Source organism: Cyrtonyx montezumae, unplaced genomic scaffold (genome assembly GCF_038088225.1).
Source record: "Cyrtonyx montezumae isolate F1298 unplaced genomic scaffold, pur_monq_1.0 scaffold_1, whole genome shotgun sequence".
NCBI classification, from domain to species: Eukaryota; Metazoa; Chordata; class Aves; order Galliformes; family Odontophoridae; genus Cyrtonyx; species Cyrtonyx montezumae.
This window is the reverse complement of record NW_027071825.1, coordinates 8,297,720-8,317,270: the sequence shown is the minus strand read 5'-3', so window position 1 is coordinate 8,317,270 and position 19,551 is coordinate 8,297,720. Positions and strand designations below refer to the sequence as shown.

Sequence of the window (19,551 nt, the reverse complement as noted above, 5' to 3'; positions counted from 1 at the left end):
AAGCCCTCACAGTCTATTTCAGCAAGGGGGAAGAAGCCCAGATCCAACAGAGCTTCCAGGAATAGAGCCCAGACCCGAGCTGGCTGCTCACTGCCCCCACCCCAAGGACAAAGAGCTGCGAGCGGAGGAGCAAAGCAGGGTGAGGGTGGCAACGGGGAGCACAGTGGCTCATAGTGCATGAGAGCCCAGAGGCAGAGTTTCTGTCGGTTACTGAACTGCAGATAATAAAATCTTGAGGAGGAAGCAGCAAACCTGCTGCAGGCACCCTGGCAGCGGGCAGGGCTTGGAGGACCTCTGCTGGCTCCAGAGCTGCAACAGCTCCAGCACTGCTCAATGAGATCTCACACTGCTGAGCTCCCAGGACATCAGTACGTATAATACAGAAAGAGGAAGGAGAGAGGAAAAAAAAATAAACAACAACAAGATATCCTCCTGAGTGCCAGACCTACATCTCTTTCCCTCCTCTGGTTCGAGGTTCAGCATGCCATGCAGGAGGCAACCAGGCTCCACCGCCCACAGCTCTCCCAGGTCACGCCAGGGGTCACAGAGCCCTTAAAGGGCTGTTGCTTAGGAAATACAGCTTAGGAAACACATACCCAAAGCAGGATATCTGGAGCAACAGCTCTGAGTGCAGGCTCCTGGCTGTCGTAGAGCTCTGCAGGAGGCACAGAGGACATGGGTCTGTCCTTTCCAGAGTGGGCAGAGCTGGGGATCCGAGCTCAAGGTGCACAAAGAGCAGAGATGAAACACACCCAGCTCAACAGCTGTGCAATGTTTATTCTTGAAAAAATAATTCAATTCAGAAAGCGGCGAGCCCTGGGGATGCCCTCTGCCCCCAGCCCTACCACAGCTGCCAAACAGGAGCCTCAGGGAACAGGGACGGACGGAGAAGAGCACCCAGCAGCTCGAGGTGGCAAGCAGAGGGAGGGGAGAAGGAGCTTCAAGCCCATGGGGAGAGCCCTGCTGCTCCCCGGTCACTGCGGGATGGGGAGCAGAGGATGCTGCCCATGGGACTGCCATCCCCTTAGCCCAGGGGTGAGAAGCAGGCCCAGCCTGAGCTCCGCCAATTGAGAGGGGAAGGAGGCACTGGGTTAGGGAAGGGATGTAGGGGCTTGGGAACTGAGATGCCAAGGGCATCACGGCAGAGAGTCACAGAAGTTCCTCCAAAGCAGTGCCTGGGGAGCAACTGGCTTTCCCACTGAGGAGGCAAAGTCCCTTTCCCATAGCATGGAAGTGACCTATTTTTTAATACTTACAAAATAAAATAAAAGCCTGGCGATTCACCGCCTGTGGGTTGCCACACCAGAGCCCCTGAGAAGTGCAGCGCTGGGCTGGGGGTGGCAGAGCAGGGAAGGGTTGAACCTGAGCCCCAGGGCTGGTACCGCAGAGCCTGAAGGGTGCCACCACCCTGCACCCTCAGGACACATGTGCCACCTGGCGTCCCTCTCCTGCACCTGCCTTGTCCCAGGCAGTGCACGCCCAGCAGCACTGTCCCCTCTGCTGGTGGAGCAGGTTTGCTGGGGTCAACATGTATTTTCCCCATCCTAGGGGAAGAAGAAAAGGGAACAGAGGATGGAGTCAAGGCCATGAGAGAGACACAAACCTTCCAGGACTGCCTCCTTGCAGGCTGAGGGCTGCTGGCTCTCCACACTACGTTCCTGCTATCCTCCCTTTTCCACAAGCAATAAATAAATTAGCGTAGTGTAGACCCCAGCAGGTGCTGGGGTGTGTGCTCCCAGGAGACCCTGATACTCAGTTCACAGTGAGAAAATGAAGGGGACAAGCTCCTGGCCAAGAGTGCCACACCCCAGGGGCCAGCCCTCACATTAATCCCTGTGAGCACAGGGAAAGGGCTAAGCAGCAAATCCTGCTCACAGGGACAAGCCAGAGCATCCCTGCCTGAGGATGCAGGACCTGAGCAGGGATCGATCTCTCACTGCACAGATGAGGCAGGGAGGTGGACTGAGCAAGGGACTAGGACAGGTCCTACTTGGGAGGAGGATATCAGTACCAGTAGACGGGGTGAGAGGGGGCCTGGGGTGCTTCCTAAGGCACAGGAAGGAGAATAAGGACCCCCCTCCCTCTTCACAGAGTGTGTACCACGTTAGGAAAGCCAGGCTGCCCATCCAGGCTCAGCTCACAGCTTTCCTGCTAGCTTCGTACCACAGCAAAGGTGGAGATTGAGGAGAACAAACCCCCCCCCACCCCTTCCTCCCCACCCCATTGTTAGAAAGTGAGCTAGGGTTACCCAGATAGGGAGGAGGGAGAGCAGGGCTACAGTACCACAGGCAAGGAACGTGCCAGGATGCAGCATCTCTCTCTCTCTCCAGTACCAGCTGCCAGAGGGCCCAGGTCCAACTGGACTCTGCAGCTGTGGGATCCCCACTCACTGCTTCCATCTTGCTCTGCAAGGCACTTTCACCCCCTACTCCTATGACTCAGGGGAGGCAGAGCTGCTCCCCATGAAGAAAGTGGGCGAGGGCAGTCTGAGCAGCACCACACAGCCTGGTCCTCCTCCATCGAGTCATCTCCAGCTCCCAGAACTGCAGGGAAAGGGACACCTGACTGCCCTCCAGTTGGGGACAGGGTATCCTTGATGTGTCCACAGCAAATCCAGCTCCTCCTCAGTATTCCCTTTTGCCTTTGAGCTGGGTTGCATCGGCTGTGGTGGTCCACAGTGAGATGTCCAACCCAGTGCAGTCTTCAAGGTGCATCCGTTGTACAGGAGAAAGAAAAGAAGCTGGTAGATCCCCTCTTCACCACTGTGCTCACCTCTGGGCAAGGACACAGCTGGGCAAGAGTTAATAATTAACACCCAGCTAGAGGGCTGCAGCACTTGTACATGAACATGCTGCCTTCTCAGGACTTGGGGGCAAAAAAAGGGTGCAGAGGTGTTTAAAAGCCTCCTCCAACTCCTAGCCAAGCACCTCCTTCCTCCAATCTTGCCCAGACAGGGAGCAATGGGAGCAGCATTAGTAAAGAGTCTGTGTTAAAAACAAAAACAAAAAAAAAGTTCCTTGGATGGGAAGGTGGAATATCTACAGGACCCTGCCCCTGTGCAAGGGAGAGGGAGACCACAACAGGGGGCTGAATGCAGCCCAAGATCTCATTCTGCAGCCTGAAATAAATGTCCATGTCAAGTCACCAGCCTCCAAGAGCTGCTGCCAACTCGGTCTCTGCACCATGGGTGTCTCTGTCTTCTCCGGCCCAGTTCACTTCCCAGGTGCCAGTCTCACGTCTGCTCTGCTGCAGCAACTGCTGCCACTGCCACTGCCCCCTCCTCCTTGGCAGGGGGCTCCATGTAGACTGGGATCACTGATGGGGGCTTCTTGGACCTGCAGGTGAGAAGGCTGGATGGGAAATGGCATGGATAGTGCTAGAAAACCCCAAGAGTGAGCTGGGACAGAAGTGGAAAACACAGTGTCCTGGGCAGGGGGCAATGCCATTGAGGATTGTAGGGCATTACCCAAGTTGCTATGCCCCTGATACTCACGAGTAAGGGGAGGCGGGGACCCCCACCACGAGGAAGTGGTTTTTCTTGCGGAAGAGTCGCCACAGCCCCTTGTGGTTCCCACGGACATCCAGGTCCCAGATGTGGAGGCACTAGGATGGCAGGGAGGGAAGAAGAAACATCAGTGCCTTAGGATGGACGACAGTCAAGTGCTCTCCAGCAAGCAAAAAACCAACACCCTTGCCCTCACCAAGAAACAGCAGAGAGTGAACATCAGCTTGATGAGGGCAGCTGGGAGAAACACACCTCCATCCACCATCATCAGTAAGAGTAGATGGGGAGCTTGCTCACTTGCTTCAGGGCAGTGTGTTTGACCAGCACCTCCAGGCAAGTGATTCTAAACAGCTTGGACCATAAGCTCCCACACAGGGAGGCCAAAAACTCTATCACCACAGAGTCAAGAATCAGCCTAAAAATGACCCAGTGTCCACTGTAAACACAGAGCTTAAACGTTACCCAAGGGCAGCACGAATCCATTTCCTAAGCCGTGTTTAGGCCAAGAACATAACCAAGAAAAACAGCCAGTTGTTTTCCAGTAATGCCAAGAACAGTGAATGGGTGGGGTGAGGCTGGGCTATGCTAGAGCCTTACCTTGGCAAGCTGAGTCCAGGTGGTGAAATCTGCTTCCTGCTCCATCTTGATGAACATGACATAGACCCTGCCCTCAGTGTCAGGCACAAAGGAGTCCTCACAGGGGTTCTTGCTGTGGTCCAAGACTTGAGCCTCACTGCAGAAACAGAATGAGGAGATGCAAGCAGTGGCTAGGGCCACCTCCATTCCTTCTGCTGTCATACTTGGTCCATCCAGGAAGCTCTGTGGACTCCCATCCTTCCTGCTGGCACTTACCCCAGGAGCCGATGAATTTCAGTCTCATACGCATCCTTCCTCAAGCTGTTGGAGGAAGAGAGCACAGAGGTTAGAACAGAGAGTGTAATAAATTTCAGCCATCTTGGGATGATCCTTGCTTAAGGCTGTAACACTAAAAGATAAGTAGGAGACAATGGACAGAGTGGAGATCACCATACATCTTAGCAGAATGTGGCAGCAAAAATGTGACCCTTTACATTTGCTTGACTAATTTTGAACTGCCTCTTACACAGTATCCATGTTTTTAGAAGAAAATAATAATAATAAATAATCACAGGGCTAGCTGCATGCAGCTTGAGAGCTCTAAGTTCCAAGCCAAGCTTGGAGGATCAGGCACCTTCACAGTGAAAGGGATTAATTACACACAGGTGTCTGTCCTCCACTGTTGCTGAGGTCTTACAAACAAGAACGAGGGATGTTTTGTGCTTTTGGGCTTCCTGGAAGATGGGTTAGTTGCATACAATCTCACAAAAATCACTGCAAGAATTCCCACAGTGGAGCATGCGTGTTGTGATCAGAGGTAACTGATGGTAGCTGTTTGGGAAGGGAAGACATCCCCAGCATAAGAAAGAAAGATCATGTTGTGTAGCTGCTTTATCCAAATCTCCTTCCAATTAGCACTTACCTCTCCACATTTTTAAGCTGAACATTTGGAACGGTGTTGAACTTGTGCTTTTTGAAATAAGCTTCCTGGTAGGAAGAGAGGAAGGAGACAAAGAAAACAGGGTTCATTCAGGAGTGAACAGTACTTGAAGGACACCTTTAGTATTTCCACCACCTGGAGAGGTGTGTGGGGTCAGAATTTGACACCACGACAGGGTCTGGCAGAGCCATGGGCTGAAGGAAGTCACTCACATGAAAGTAGCCATTCATGTTGAGCCCCACAATGCCAAAGTGGTAGGAGCGTGAGATGTCAGGGATGATGCACTCTCGGCCCTTCCTCTGCTCAGGCATCCGCATCCACATGTCCCAGTCCCAGAGCTGGGGAGGAGAAACTGCTGCTTGCATTCAAGTCTGAGGACATTCAGCAGTGTGGCTGTTCAGGGACTTCCTGGATAACCCCTCAAGCTTTAGTCAACAAAGTCCCAGCTTGCTTAGGCTGTTGCAGACAACTCTGTGGCTGGTTACATGGTCCTCAAGTTAATGTTTATCCTAAATCCATCCTGCTTGGGCATCTAGCCCAGGTGAAGCTCAGGAAGAGCTAGGGCTCCTCCAAGAGTTCTGCTCATGGGGATAAGTGATGATCAGGGACTGCTGATGGACAGAGATGTGTTGCTGAAGACAGTGCCCCCCTGAGATACTCACCTTCTCCGGGGTTGGCCACTTTGGTTCCAGCTCATCCTTGTACAGGCTCTTCCGTAGTACCCAGCCCAGGCCTGGCATGGTCTCCACACGATACAGGAGTGAGGGGTCCTCAGCTGTGTGCTCATAGCCCTGAAATGTTAAGGGAAGCATTTAGCATTCTAAGTACAACCCTCTGCCCCTCCAAAATAACTTGGCCTCCGCCAGCTCCCAGCACACATAGCAAGGACAGTCACTGGTAAGCACAGGGCAGCAATAGGATGGCAGTTTGCAGGGGCACTTCCAAATGGTCCAGGGCTGGGGAAACCCACTGACTTAGGTTGGCAGGGCTGGGGGCAACCCCAATTACAGAAGGCACTCAGACCTCAGCCTGACTTGGGAACAACACAGGGTAGAGCTGTCCCTCCTCTGCCACTTTCCCTGACCCACCTGGTCATTCCACGCTGAGATGCAGTACAGGCTCTCATCCTCCTCCAGCAGGTGTATTGACTGGCTCAGAAAGCTGAGGAAAGAGTTGCCCAGTCCCTGATCAAAAATCCTTCCCACAAACAAATCAAGGCAAATTCTCCACCAAGGGATGAACCATCCACAACTACTGAGACCATTTAACCCATCTCTTCAGCTGAGGTGGCATATGTTGGCATAAGCATGTGTGCAAAACAGATCAGTAGCTTCAAAAATGAAAAAAGGACAAGATCCACAAAATCCCAGAAGCCCAACCCAACCAGAAGCTCAGTGATCCACAGCTTTACCTGAAGAAGTCAACAGAAATGTCAAGATCTTCCTCCAGAACCACAGCAAATTTGGCATCCTGTAGGGCAAAGAGATGTCAGAAGGATGAGAGAGTATCAGAACAGGGCAGAGACACCCAGGAGCGTCCCCTGGGCGTGCTGCTCCCTCTGCCACAGGACAGATTCCAGCTCCTGTGAGACAGGCTGTCACAAACACCACTTTCCCAGGGACACCCTGCAGTGTCTCATTCCCAAGGGCCCAGGCACTTACTGGGAACAGGTTGAAGGTTGCAGTCAGACTGGCTTTGTAGTGCTATAAGAATAGACAAATAATTGCTTGCATTAGCATCAACTCCTAGACCACAGGGAGGGGCAGCCTGGCACCGCTGTGGGGCTAAGCCTACCTCCCTCAAATACTATCCCAGGAAATAATTTTCCTTGGGGCTGGTAAGGATCTCTCACCTGAGAAACTCTGGCATTTTTAATGCTGATGGGAGTGTGCTGGATTCCTGAGAGGCCAAACAGCTCCACAACATCCATTGGCTCCTGCAATGGGAATGTACAGAGCTCAAACATGGTTTTGGACATGTTCTCCCCACTCTTTACCATAGCATCAGCTCCCTGGAACACCAAGAATATGTCCATAGGACTTCCTTCACATGGCTGTCCTCCTGAATGCAAAGTGAGGCTCCAAAAAAAGCTGGGCTGAAGGCCTCATGACAAGAAACTCACTGAACCACCTTGGCCCTTTCAGCTTCTAAATATCTCTAACCCTGGCCATAAGCATGCTAGCCCCACTAATTTCTGTACCCAGACTTGTATCCAAAGAATACCTAAAAGGCTAAAAGAACTAAATTTTCTTCCACAGTTGCCAAGAAGGACCTCTGTCCCAGCATATCCTCATCCTTACTGGGGTGAGAAATAATAGAATCATCACAGATTCACAGAATGGCATGGGTTGGAAGGGACTTTATAAAGATCATCTAGCTCCAATACCCCCCGCCACAATAATCCATGTTTGGGCTGAAAATCCTCTGCTTCTCCATCTTCGTACTGTCTATTCCATCTCCTAGCTGCCACTGAGGGAAGGAGCTCCCATTACACCAACAGCTCCCTTTTTTCTTTGCATCCACCATGGCAGCACGAGCACCTAAGCTGCCCCCTCGCAGATGAGGGATACTGCTCCAGTTGCTATGGTAATGGATGCTACTATCTTTAACAACTCTGATGCACTGCAGTAAGAGCCTGCATAAACACACCAGCTGCCCCAGTCTGACAGTGGTGGGAAAGGCCTACAAGGGAATGAGCCTGTTCCCCTCTCCAACTTTATCACAGAGTAACTGGACAGTATCTTACAGGCTGCTGTACAGATGAGCTGGAAAGCTCCTGAGACCTACAGGGATCCCAAATGCATGTCCTGGAGCACATTGTGCTGCCAGGACTGTGGGACCAAGGATCAACAGACAGGAGCACACTCACCTCATAGTACCCATCGATGAAGACTGTGATCATCTGAGGATTGACACCCTGAGCTGAAAGCAAGGAACGCAGCATCCTAGGAAGAGACAAGGGGGCCTGAGCACAGCGCAATCCCAGTGGGTCCAGACCACTCTAGAGAAGGATACAGATCCCTTGGGTTGGGATAAGGGCACAAAGTGAGGGAAAGAACCTGGTGCCCTGGGTTTTCCTCTCCCCATGGCCTAGGACCCCAGGACTTATCCCAGCAGGTCTGCCCATGTTGCCTGCACAGCCCTAGGATCCTGTCAGCAGGATGCAACAGAGAGCTTAACCACTGTGTGGTCTCATGGCCCAGAGCAGAGAAACTGTGACCCCTGAAGTGGTTACCTGTACAGGTAGTTGGGGCGGTTCCCTGCAATAACAGCAACAGGCACATCGAAGACTTTATTGTCATTGAGCTGCAAGAGAAAATACGTGAGTGGGGCTGGGCAAGACTGTGCCACACCAGCCACGTGGGATATGGTCCATTCAGCACTGCTGAAGACCCTGTCAGCTTCCTCCCCTCATCCCACCTCAGAACATGCTCCCAAATCCCAACCTGTATCCACCTACAGATTCTTATAAAAACCTGTCAACAGTGTGCTAAGAACATCCCAAAGGCTATCACAGCTGTTCCATCTCCAAATACACAGGCTCAGCTACTTACACTGAGGTCCCTAGAGTCATGTGAACCTTGTAGCTCAGGACAGATGCAGGACAAGGAATCTCCCCTTCCCCAGAAGGGCCTGACCCCAGCATATTCACTCTACATTTGCCAGGGCATAAGAGCTTGCCCAAGTGCAGTCACCAGTACTCAACTGCTGTATATGGACATCATTTTACATCAGAGCTGCGAACACACATGGTCCATCCCAGCCCTCCCTCTTGAAGCCTTCCAGATACTTGGCCTCTGTACTTACAGGATCAGGGTTGAACTCAATGGGTGTGGGGTCTTTGCAGCTGCAGACACTGCCATAACCTTCTACTTTGCTGCAGAATCTTCTCCGGCGACGGTTCAGCTCTGTATCAGGCCAGTGACACTCAGCATCTGGAGGCACCAAGGAGAAAAAAAAACAAAAAAGACCACTCATTCCATGGCCTCATCTTGCATACTCCCACTCTGGGTTCAGCTGTCAGCAAACCAGTTCTTACTGCCACAAACAAGCATCTCTGCAGGATACAGGACATAACCAAAAGAGCCATTTAGAAACTATCCCTTCTGCATGGCCTCTCTGGGCAGCAACAGGCCTTGTTCAAGACCAACAGTCACACAACTGGACCAGGCCTAATCTGAAGAGGGGATGAATGGCCACACCATGTCCTCAGTCCCTCATTCTCACCTCTCCCTATAATCATGTCTGGAATAGCCATGGAAACAGGAAGAAGGGAAGCTAGTGTCATTGTATGTCAGTACCTCATCACAAACAGCCTTAAATCGATCCTGGGATGCTGCTAGCAGACCTATGGCTCTGACTTAAAAGCATCAAGAGCTATGGGCAGACATTCCCCAGAGACATCCAGCAACAGAAAGGAAATTTCAACTTCCTTACCTTCTACAGACGTCAAATGAACTTCTGTCTTCAGCAGTACAGGGTCACCCCAAGTTGAGAGGGCAGGTGACTTGGCATGCTTCTCCCCATATACCTCCCCTGGAATTGGGAGGGACACAAGGTCACAACTGCCTGGAAGGGCTCACCTGAACTGTGCTAAGGCATGAGCAGAGGCTGCAGGTCAGGGTGGTGGCTTTGCATCTTCTCCCCATTGGCCTCTGGGGAACTGCTGAAGGGGCATTCTCCACCTTCATCACCCTCCCTCATCCCCATAACAGAGCTGCTTGCTTTTTGTTACTTGGTGGTCATATAGCACATTGAGGATAGACTGGGACTTTCTACCTTCGTTCTCTCCCCAAAAGGGGTTATGAACTATCTCCCAAAGCAGTGGCAGACTCATACCTCCCTTCTTCCCCACAAACGTCCACATGTCTCTCCAGCTTAGGAATGGTGCAACTTGGCTCCCCAGGCTTTTCAGGACATTCTTGGCTGTGTCCTTGAGGTGAAAGGAGCCTTCATCCTGGAATAAAACAACCCCGCAGCTGAGGGCTGCATACAAGGAGAACCTACCATCAATACCAAAGAGGTACAGGGCCCATTTTCTGAAATCAGCAGAGCCTGAGACCTTCATCAGCAGGTTCCCAAGATCTCCATGCCACAAAACCTGCTGGTTTTTTTTCCCCACCATGACCTATGGGTAGGTCAAAGGAGTCAGAATTCTGTTTCCTTGAGACCAAATTGCTCTCAAGCAGGGACAGAATGTACCTACCAATACTTTACACATGTGAATCTGCAGCCTTAAAGCACACTGTTGCTCACACAGTAGCCCATAGCCAACAGATTACAGCTTTTGCCAAAACAGCCTGGAACTGGCATAGCTTAGGACTGGCACAGAGCATCTCCTGGCCAGCTCTCACTATGTCCTTACATTTCTTTGTGTTCATTCTCCACCTTGTTTATGACTGCAAGCTCTGATAACCTGTTTGTTCTTTTTGCCCTCCAGTCTTGCTGGACACACAGCAATAATAAGGAAGAATGAGAAGGGAGGTGATCCAACCAGGGAAACACAGCACAGCTGGAAATGTGACAGGTCATATCTACCTTAATGGTGAAGATCAGGATCCGGCCCCGGGCAACCATATTGAGGAAAAGTACCATAGCTTCATCTTCATGAGGAGAATAGGTGTCAAAGACCCTCTTGGCCATCACATGACCCTGTTGGTATTCAAATGTGAGACATACCTTAAACTCTATATGACCAGGACATGTACAACTACAGAAATGTGCCTTGAGAACCTTAACCCTGAAACAACATGAGTTCCTTTTTTAGTACGCTAGGGAGCAAGTACCCAGACAAACTCAGCCTTCACACAGCACACAAAATGCTGAGGTCCAAAGGACAGCTTTACTCTATTCCCACAACTCCTCTCCTGCCTGTTCCCCAGTGCCATCCCTGCTGCAGGTCACACGCCTTCTCAACCAAGTCCAAATTACTTGAGAAACCCATAAATGCCTTTCCCTGAGCAAGGTAAGTGCAAGAGAAATACAGCATGGACCTTTTGGGTGACCACGTCATATTCTGGCAACTGAAAGCAAACAAATCTGGGGACTTCTCTCCTGACTGCCCTTTGTCTCACACATCAAACAGTTAAACAAGAAGGACAAAAACATTTCAGAAAGGAAGACACATGTCGATGTGCAGAGATGCTTTACCGTAGCCTGATTTAAGACAATGACATGGATCCCTCTTCCCTGCTCCCGAGCCTCATCTTCCAGGACCTGCAAGTGGTGAATTGACAAGAACCATAAGCCAGCATCCCTAATTCCCTGCACACCCAGCAGGGCCCCCAAACAAAAGGTTAGCATTTCTCCTGTTGAGACTGCCTTTGCTCACAGTATTCATGAATGCCTGAGAAGAAGTCAGTGCAGAACATCTCCACAGTCCTCTAGGATCCCTATTTCTTTACCAGCTACATAATCACTCTCACTACCCACAGTTCAAGGCTTCACCCATCCAACCCCAAACCATCATTTGCTCACACGGACAGCCAGCACCCATCACTTACTGTTGTCCCATCCACAGCAACGTAGACCTTCGATCGGCTGGAGTACACCTCGACATCCAAGACCTTCTTGTTGCTCACAGGGTGCCTAGGGGCCTCCACATTCAGCATCTCATCATCTACAGAGGAGGAATGCACAGTCTCAACCAGCCCAGATACCTCTGGTCTGTCTTTGCTTGTCCCTAACCCAACCAAATCCCTAGGACATGATACCCATCGGGCACTCCAGTCTATCAGACCATGGGTCAGAATCTAAGGGGAAACCAAGTAAAGGAAATCCAAACCAGCAGCTGGTCTGGTCCTAGCTATCCCCCTGCAGATCTCTGTAACCATATGTCCTAAAGCCTTGAGTAGACAGACCAAGAACTGAAACATATTTTTCTAATAATTTTTGTTAAACACACAGGCACAAATCTGTCTTTCATACTGTAGCTGGCCATAGGTTTCACTTGATTTAAAGAAATTATCCCCTTCTCTCTGATTCCCTTCCTTTCAATGAAAAGCAAGGTCCTGCCTCTCACCATACTCCTGCGCAGACTCCTCTTCCTCTTCATAAGCAGCTCTCCTGGTGTCCAAGATCAGCTTGATGTTCACAATCACAGTTACAAGCAAGAAGAGGACAGCACCTGTCTGGAAAGCAGGATGCTTTCTGTTAGCAACTTGTAAGTAACAGCCCCAAGATCAGGCTTCCTCCCTGGCCCAATCTGCAGGGCACCCCAGGGAGATCTTGCTAGAAATCTTCAGCACTTGACATTTCCCTCTTTCTTCTAGGGGAAGAGAAAGAGAAGGAAATACAGATGACAGTTGTAGGGTGAGACACACCTTCAGCTGGAGAGCACTAAACATTTGATATGTGAGAAATAACCCACTTCCCCTGCAACCACATATCCGGGATACTCACAGGAAGGAAGAAATACTGTGACCAAAACACAGCAAAACCAAAAAGCTCAAGTCTGACTTCAGCAGACTGCAGTCTGCAGCAAGCTACACAGCAGTCAATGAGGATGTAGATGGTGTGGTGATGGGAAGGACAGGGGCTATGTAGCAGTTCACAGAAACCCCAATGGCAGCACTGCCACTTCCCATGGCCCTGGTGCATCTCTTCCTCATTTTCTGTGTTTTCCCATGTATTCAGAGCCAGAGTAAAGCAGAAACTATTCCATGCCATAAGGATCTTCTTTCAGACAGGAAGACTTGGACCACAAACATCCAGAGGTGGGAAGCAATCAGCATGCAGATGAAAGCTGCAGGAGCACCTCTGGCCACAGCCAAGAAAATGGTCTTAGAATTGCAGTGCTGGCCTGGCATGCAGAATCCTGACTGGTTTTCTAAGTCTCCCTATGCCCCTCAAACACTCAGCAACTTTATTCCTAAGGATCCTTGTAACAATACCTTCACTGAGGTTGACTCTCTGAGGCTGGTGTGGGAGTGAGATCACTCATGTTGCCCCGTTACCTTGTCATCTACTGCCTCAAAGCTGGATGTTGCTGCTGCCTCTATCAGGCAGCCAAATGGGTTCAAAAGTAATTGAGGAAGATGAAAAAACAGCAATAAAACAACAGATGGACATGTAGATAATGTGACAATATAAACACCAGTATAGCATTTTAACTCAGTAACTTGCTGTTGACTCAGGACTATGACCACCTCTCAGGATCTGAGCACAAAAAGCTTTTAATCAGCAAAGAACAGAGCTTGGACTTGTTGCTAGGAGCAGGCTGTGTGTGGTAGCTGGCAGAGAGGTCCTTGTTAATAGCCATGTTAATACCAGGGGAGCACTCCATGCTCTCAGAGCTGGCTGAAGGAGGCAGCACCAAGCAGGACCAGCAGCCAAAAATAGCATGGTTGTTTCAGTCAGAGCTGCTGATAGAGGCCCTGCTGCTGTAGACTTATAGCTGCAGCTCTGCTTTATAAGTTTTAAAGCACAGATGAAAATTGAGCTTAAGTCCTATCAGTACAACAGAGCTCAGGACAGACAGGCTCCAGCTCATTGCTCCCACCACAGTGAGCAGTGCCTGCCTGAACAATTGGGCCTGTTCTGAAGCACTCCAGGGGTTGCAAGACTGAGAAGTCTGCTTCCCCAGGGAGCCACTGTAAGTCTTTGTGTCCTCCCAAGCAAACACAAAACCTACCCCACCATCATCTCCCAAAATTTACCAAGCTCTGTTTACCCCAAGAACTGCTACTTTTCTGCGGCTCACTGTCCTGTAGTCAAACCCTCCCTGTCCTTATACCCTCCAGGATACCAGCTTGGCTGAGGATTAGCTCTTATACAGCACAGGCAAACAGGTCTGGAGCTCTCCCAGACATCAGCTGCCTCTGTGGCACAAGATCCCACCCCTCAGCCTATTTTCTCTCTCCACCTGTTGTCCCTTATACAAGGCTTGGTTTGCAAATCTTATCTGTCAGGGTCAGTCCCTCACTGTGAGCAGAGTTCTGCTGCATACAGCACATGTACAGAACCAGAAGAAGAACTGGGCACATTTTTATCTGAAAGTCTCCCAGGAAAGCCTGAATAATTGCATCTCCATTCATAACCAGTCCATTTGCAGATAGAAGGAGCTGGTCTACCATATGACAGAGTCCTCCATGCACGATGAGCACAGAGCTAGCGAGATAGCTTTTCTAGGGACAAGTTATACATCCCTGCCATGTTAGGTCACACAGGACTCCTAGCAGACCCATCTCCACCCCCACAGCTGTTCCATAAGCTTGTAAGCCCCAGATTATCCTCCCTAATCCACCACAGACTTGTGAGTGAATCACCTGGCACAGCTTCCTCAGCGCCCGCTGGTTCATCAGCTTGTACTTCCAGGCCAGGTACCAGCTCCGCTTCTTGTGAGGCTTGATGATGAGGTTGGGCTTCCACTCGTCCATAGTCACAGGGGCCGCATGGGGTGAGGGTCAGGATGTGCCGGGCTCCACTCGTGTATCCATTGGGGCACCCTGCCCAGATGGAGTGAATACAGGATGAGGTACAGAGCCTCTCCCTACCACAGCCAGAGCCTGTCACCAGGGGTGGCTGTGAACGAGGACACAACGTGACAGCTGCACGAAACCTCCCTCCCCACAGCGACACAAAGCTTTGCTGGAAGACCCCATAAGGACGGCAACGGGAAGCCCTCGATCCCGAGGCCCAGAAAGCACCTCTGCCACAGCACTGAGAAGGGGTTTGCCTGCTGAAAAGCCCACAGGTATGTGACAGAACCCGGAGCAGGACACAAGGCTGGCAGGGCCTGGGGCCAGGAAGATCTGTGCAGCCGTCTGCCTGAGTACCGCCAGGTAACAGCACAAGGCCCAGGCCTCCCCCACACACCCAGAGGGAAGAGGAGGCCGGCCGAAGGGGGAGCACAGGCCATAAGGGAGCCACGGGGAGGACGCAGGGGCGTACCCCAGAGCACAGTGCGGCGCAGAGGCCGCGCTCCGGCCAGGCTACTCACGGTGAACGCCGGCAGGCGGTGAGCGGGGCTGGGCCGAGCCGAGCCCGGCTGGAAGCCGCCGCAGCCCCTCAGCACCAGCGGGGCCGCGCCGCTTCCGGCGCCGCAGAGACGCGAGGAGGCGTGGCCACACTAACTCCTCCCACCGCGCGCCGCTCTGCGCCGCTTGGAGGACTTCGCTGGTACGGGGGCAGGCGGTTGGTGCAGGGGCGTGGCCAAAGGGCAATGGGCGTGGTTAAAGAGGCGGGGGGCGTGGCCGGGGTGACAGCGCCACCGCCTCCGCCTCCGCCCCGCGCGGTGCCGCCGCCGCCGCCCCACCCGCATGGAGGGCGGTGGGGATGCGCTGCCCGCGGACCTGCGGGAGTTGGCGGGCAAGGTGGGCCGCCGGCCGCCCGCTGGGCTATTGCGGGGGTTCCGCGCCGAGCCCGCCCCCGCCCCGCCGTCCCCGCTGCCGGCTCCGGTTCGCGGCGCCCGCTCGCCGCTCGCCGATCGCCTCCGTGCGCTCCGCTTGGAGCTGGTGAGTGCCGAGGCCCGGAGTGTGGCGAGGGTGGGGGGCACGGGGCCGTCCCGGGGCTCGCTGTGCCCGGAGGCAGCGGACCTCCGCTTTGCCGCTCGCCCCCGGGAGCCGCGGGGCGCTCCGCTCCCACGCGTGGGCACCGAACGCGGCGATCCCATAGGAGAACGGCCTCATTGCAGCTGCGGGGGTGCTGGCGCGGGGCGGTGGGGTGGGGGTCCGTCCTTGGCCGTTTGGTGTTCCCACGTCGCCTCCATCCCCGCTTCCCGGCTGCACTCTGACCGCGGGAGGAAGGTGCGGAGCTCGGGCTGCTGGGAGGAGGAGGAGGAGGGCGAGCAGGAGGAAGGCTGCCTGCCCCGCACCTTCGGGCCCTGACCTGAGTACCGCCAGGTAACAGCACAAGGCCCAGGCCTCATAAAATTACGGCCGAATGCTGGGGCTAAAATCCCATTAGGGCCCCAGGTGTGGCACAGCACCGCGCTCGGTTCCGCACAACCCCGTTCCCGCAGCGGCACTTCGCCCCGCGTGGGCGGCTCGGGGAGGGGACAGCGCGTTCCCACTGCTTTCCCTGACCCAGGGAGGATATTGTGTCCCTGGGGGCAAATTCCTCTCTGCGGGAAGGAGGGAACCGGGAATGGGGCGGGGGAGTGGATCCTGCCCCCTAGCAGGGCAAAGTGCCCTTGGGTACTGAGCAGGGATGGAGGGGATGGGCAGAGCTGCTGTGAAGATGGAAATCCCGATGCCTGCTTTGTCCCCAGTCACTTCGGCCCATTTCTCACCCCAGCTCCCCTAAAACTGGCAGTCTCCAAGGGAAAAAAGTGCCAATGTGTTTTTTGGGTGCAGCACCAGGAGGATGGGATGGAACAGGGAAACCGAGGCACAGTGCGGTGCAGTCCAAGAGCAGACAGCCCTGGTGGGTTGGCTCTGGGAAAGATGCTGGGAAGGGTGGGTTTTGGGGAGGAGATGTGCAAATGACACTTTCCAGCAAAGGGAACCAAAAGCAGGGAGAATGTTCCCATTGGCACCCAGCCCCTAACATCTGACCGTGGAGCCTTGCTCCTTCCCTGCCCTCTCACAGCACTGCTCTGTATGCTGGAGAAAAATGGCACTGCTCAGGGCCTGGGGACAACATCGGGAGGTCCCAGACTCCCTCCGTGCCAGGGGCAATGTTTCGACAGAGCATGCGGAGAAGCCTGCTGGAGCAGTTTGTAAAATAACTTGCCTAGAAAGGAAGTTTCTACAGCTCAGAGCTGGCTGCTGCCCCAATCTGGGCTGTCAGCGGCTCTCTCGTTTTTTTCAGTCCAGTCTGGTGGCTTTGAGGAGGGTCAGGGAGGTTTGATTTCAGATCCCTTCAAGTGTCTGCTCATTTTCTCTGCACCCTCTGACTTGAGACGTGTTCTGTGTCGCGACCTTGACAGAACTTTCCCAGGCTCTATCCTCCTCCCAGTGGCCTTGTCTTGGTGCCAGCTGTGAGATGCAAACGGGGCTCCCTGGAGATCTGTTGAGGGGATGCTGCTGTTTCCCATTTGGGCTGACAAGAGTGATGCTTAGGGCTATGTCCTGTGAGCTCCCAAAGTGTGAGTGCTGCGTGCAGCATAGGTTGTGTTTGGAGATATGCTGCCCACAGCAGCCAATGGGCTGTCCCCTCATCTCCCCTTACCTGTGCCTGTCTCACTGTACATTTTTTTCTCTTTCTCCCCACTGCCCTTTTGTTCCCTTTCCTGGTGAAATATTTTCCTCCTGTGCAGGGGAAATCCAGTGGCTTTCAGCGGCGAGCATCATACAGACAGGAATGTCTTGGCACGCAGAGCTTTCCATTAGGAAAACAGATGTTTGTGCAGCAGCTGCGGTTCTGCAGAGAGCTTCCCCTGGACTTGCAGGGCAGCAACTGACAATGCAGAGGGGGGGGGATGGTGATGGTGACCCCAGCTCCTGTCCAGGATTGCTGCAGGATGGGCTCAAGCAATGGGCAGGATGGGCAGGCACTTTGTGCCTCCTCTGTTTTTTCTCACCTTCCAAAAAGGCCGGGAGTTCTGGAAGTGACTGGGGTCTCAGGCTCCAAAGCTTTCCATGCTGATCCTTTCCACCAGAAGCAGAGCCCTCATTTGTCATATGGGGGAAAGTGAATGCATGGAGGAGATCTGGAATCACTCGGAAAGGGCCCTCACTACGGAGGTGGGACTGGTCCTTACCCTGGGGGCTGTCCTAATGCATCTCTACTCGATGCCACCAGGGCCTGAGGGTACTCTGGGTTCAGATCTGGATCCAGTGCCTGCAACTATCCCCTTGTACCTGTTCTTGTGGGGGTGGCTTGAATGAGGATAGCTGTGTGAATGCCGCAAGTCCCTGATGGTGTTGCCCGCAAGCGTCAGATAAGATTCCTGGAAGGGAACATATGATTCCCAGTGGGAACCTAGAGCTGGAGGTGGGCAGCATGTCCGCAGGTCCCTGCCTTGCCCCTCCTTCATAGAACTGGGACTTGGGGTTCTCCAGGGATGGATGGCACAGCACATCCATCCTGTTGAGCCGAGCTCTCTGTCTCCTCACCAGGCGTACCTGCGCGCGGTGGATGTGAAGATCCTACAGCAGCTGGTGGCGGTCAACGAGGGCATCGAGGCGGTGAAATGGCTGCTGGAAGAGAAGAGCACACTGACCAGCCGCTGCAGCAGCCTGGCCAGCAGCCAGTACAGCCTGGCAGGCAGCCAGACAGCCTCACGACGGGGCAGCTGGGACAGCCTGCAGGACCCCCCCGACAAGCTGGACAGCATCTCCATCGGCAGCTACCTGGACACGTTGGCTGACGACATGGATGAGTATTCCCAAAATGCCACCGAGCTCCCCAGAGCTCTGGGAAGGGCTGATCAGGACTGGGGAAGGATGGACCCTGAGAGGGGTTTCACGAAGCAGGAGAAGGGCAGAGTGGAGCATGAGTGGCCCCACGCAGAACTCAGCCCGGATCGGAGCTGCCCAGACCTGCAGCGCTTTGCTAAGGAGCCCCAGGTAGCCAATGGCTACTCAGGCAAAGAGCCCAAATCGGGGCCTGGGGAAAGGCTGGGGAAGGGGAATGTGGGTGGGAAGGCTCGGAAGGCCAAGGCCGATTTGGAGAACTGCAAACTCAACAGTGAACTGCACCTGGAATACGATGCCCACTGGCTGTGGCTGCAGTCCCAGGACGATGTGACATTCTTGTAGCCCACAGCACTTTGTTCCCTGCACCGCCCACTCCGCTTCATTGGGCTCTGCTTGGGATTGTGGTGTGGATGGGAATGGGAATGGGAGCCACTCCTACATGTCCCATTTGGTGGCACCAGCATGTGTGGTGTGAGCCACGAGGCAGGGCCATGGACTGGGCATCCCAGCTCAGCACTTCCATCATCCTTTTCCAGGCAGTGCCCTCCAAGGGCAGATGGGGCTGGGAGGAGCTGGGGCTTGGTCGATGGTCAATGCTGAAAGCCCTTCCTTGAGATGAAGGTAGTTGAGATGTCTCTGTGAAGCCACTCAGTGGAACATGGAGCTCCAGGTTCCCTGGGTTTGTTTGAGGACTCTTCCACCAGATGACCAAGTCCTGTGTGATGGAGTGGCCCAAGACATTTGGCTCCTGCACTGGTGTAGATCTGCAGCCTGGAGATGTCCTCTCTGCCCTCTGAGCCTTGGCTTCTTGCTGTGCCTTTGACTGCCTGCCTGCTATGCACCCAGCACCCCTGGCTTGCAGAACATGGCTTGCACTGAGCTGTATGCTTGCATGGGCATCATCTGCGCCCTTCTTGGGATGTTGCAGGGAAGGACATTGGCATTCCACAGCTTCAAGGAAGGGTTCTTCCATGCACATGGAGAGCTGAATCCTAGCTCTGCCCTTGTTGGAATGGTGGAAGTCAGTTCAGCATCCCCTGGAGCCAATGGGAAACCAACACCTTCTTGGAGTGGCTGCAGGGTGAGATAGACGTGGCCAGAGGGGCAGTTGGGTGCACCCTGACTGCATGTGCATTTCCCTGCATTGCTGGCCAAGAGCAGAACAGCATTCAAATCATGGGAGGTGGCATCTGAGGACTTGGGGGCATCCCAAATCTGCCCCATCCCAC

The 19,551-nt window shown here is 53.4% G+C and overlaps 2 protein-coding genes across 2 annotated transcripts; one reads left to right on the top strand and one right to left on the bottom strand.

Moving 5' to 3' along the window:
* Positions 1–2,216: 2,216 nt before the first annotated feature.
* POMGNT1 (protein O-linked mannose N-acetylglucosaminyltransferase 1 (beta 1,2-)) lies at positions 2,217–14,674 on the bottom strand. Its single transcript, XM_065739625.1, has 21 exons — positions 14,288–14,674; positions 12,043–12,151; positions 11,525–11,640; positions 11,172–11,237; positions 10,560–10,673; positions 9,861–9,978; positions 9,459–9,557; positions 8,829–8,956; positions 8,257–8,327; positions 7,891–7,966; positions 6,874–6,957; positions 6,683–6,724; positions 6,433–6,491; positions 6,110–6,182; positions 5,684–5,812; positions 5,234–5,359; positions 5,004–5,068; positions 4,358–4,402; positions 4,103–4,238; positions 3,494–3,603; positions 2,217–3,335 (listed from the first exon to the last, which is right to left on the bottom strand). Exons 1-21 carry the CDS (start codon positions 14,396–14,398, stop codon positions 3,233–3,235), a joined length of 1,980 nt encoding a protein of 659 aa, XP_065595697.1. The 5' UTR covers positions 14,399–14,674; the 3' UTR covers positions 2,217–3,232.
* Positions 14,675–15,255: 581 nt separating this feature from the next.
* LURAP1 (leucine rich adaptor protein 1) lies at positions 15,256–19,282 on the top strand. Its single transcript, XM_065746317.1, has 2 exons — positions 15,256–15,475; positions 18,023–19,282. Exons 1-2 carry the CDS (start codon positions 15,281–15,283, stop codon positions 18,662–18,664), a joined length of 837 nt encoding a protein of 278 aa, XP_065602389.1. The 5' UTR covers positions 15,256–15,280; the 3' UTR covers positions 18,665–19,282.
* The last annotated feature ends 269 nt before the right edge of the window (positions 19,283–19,551 follow it).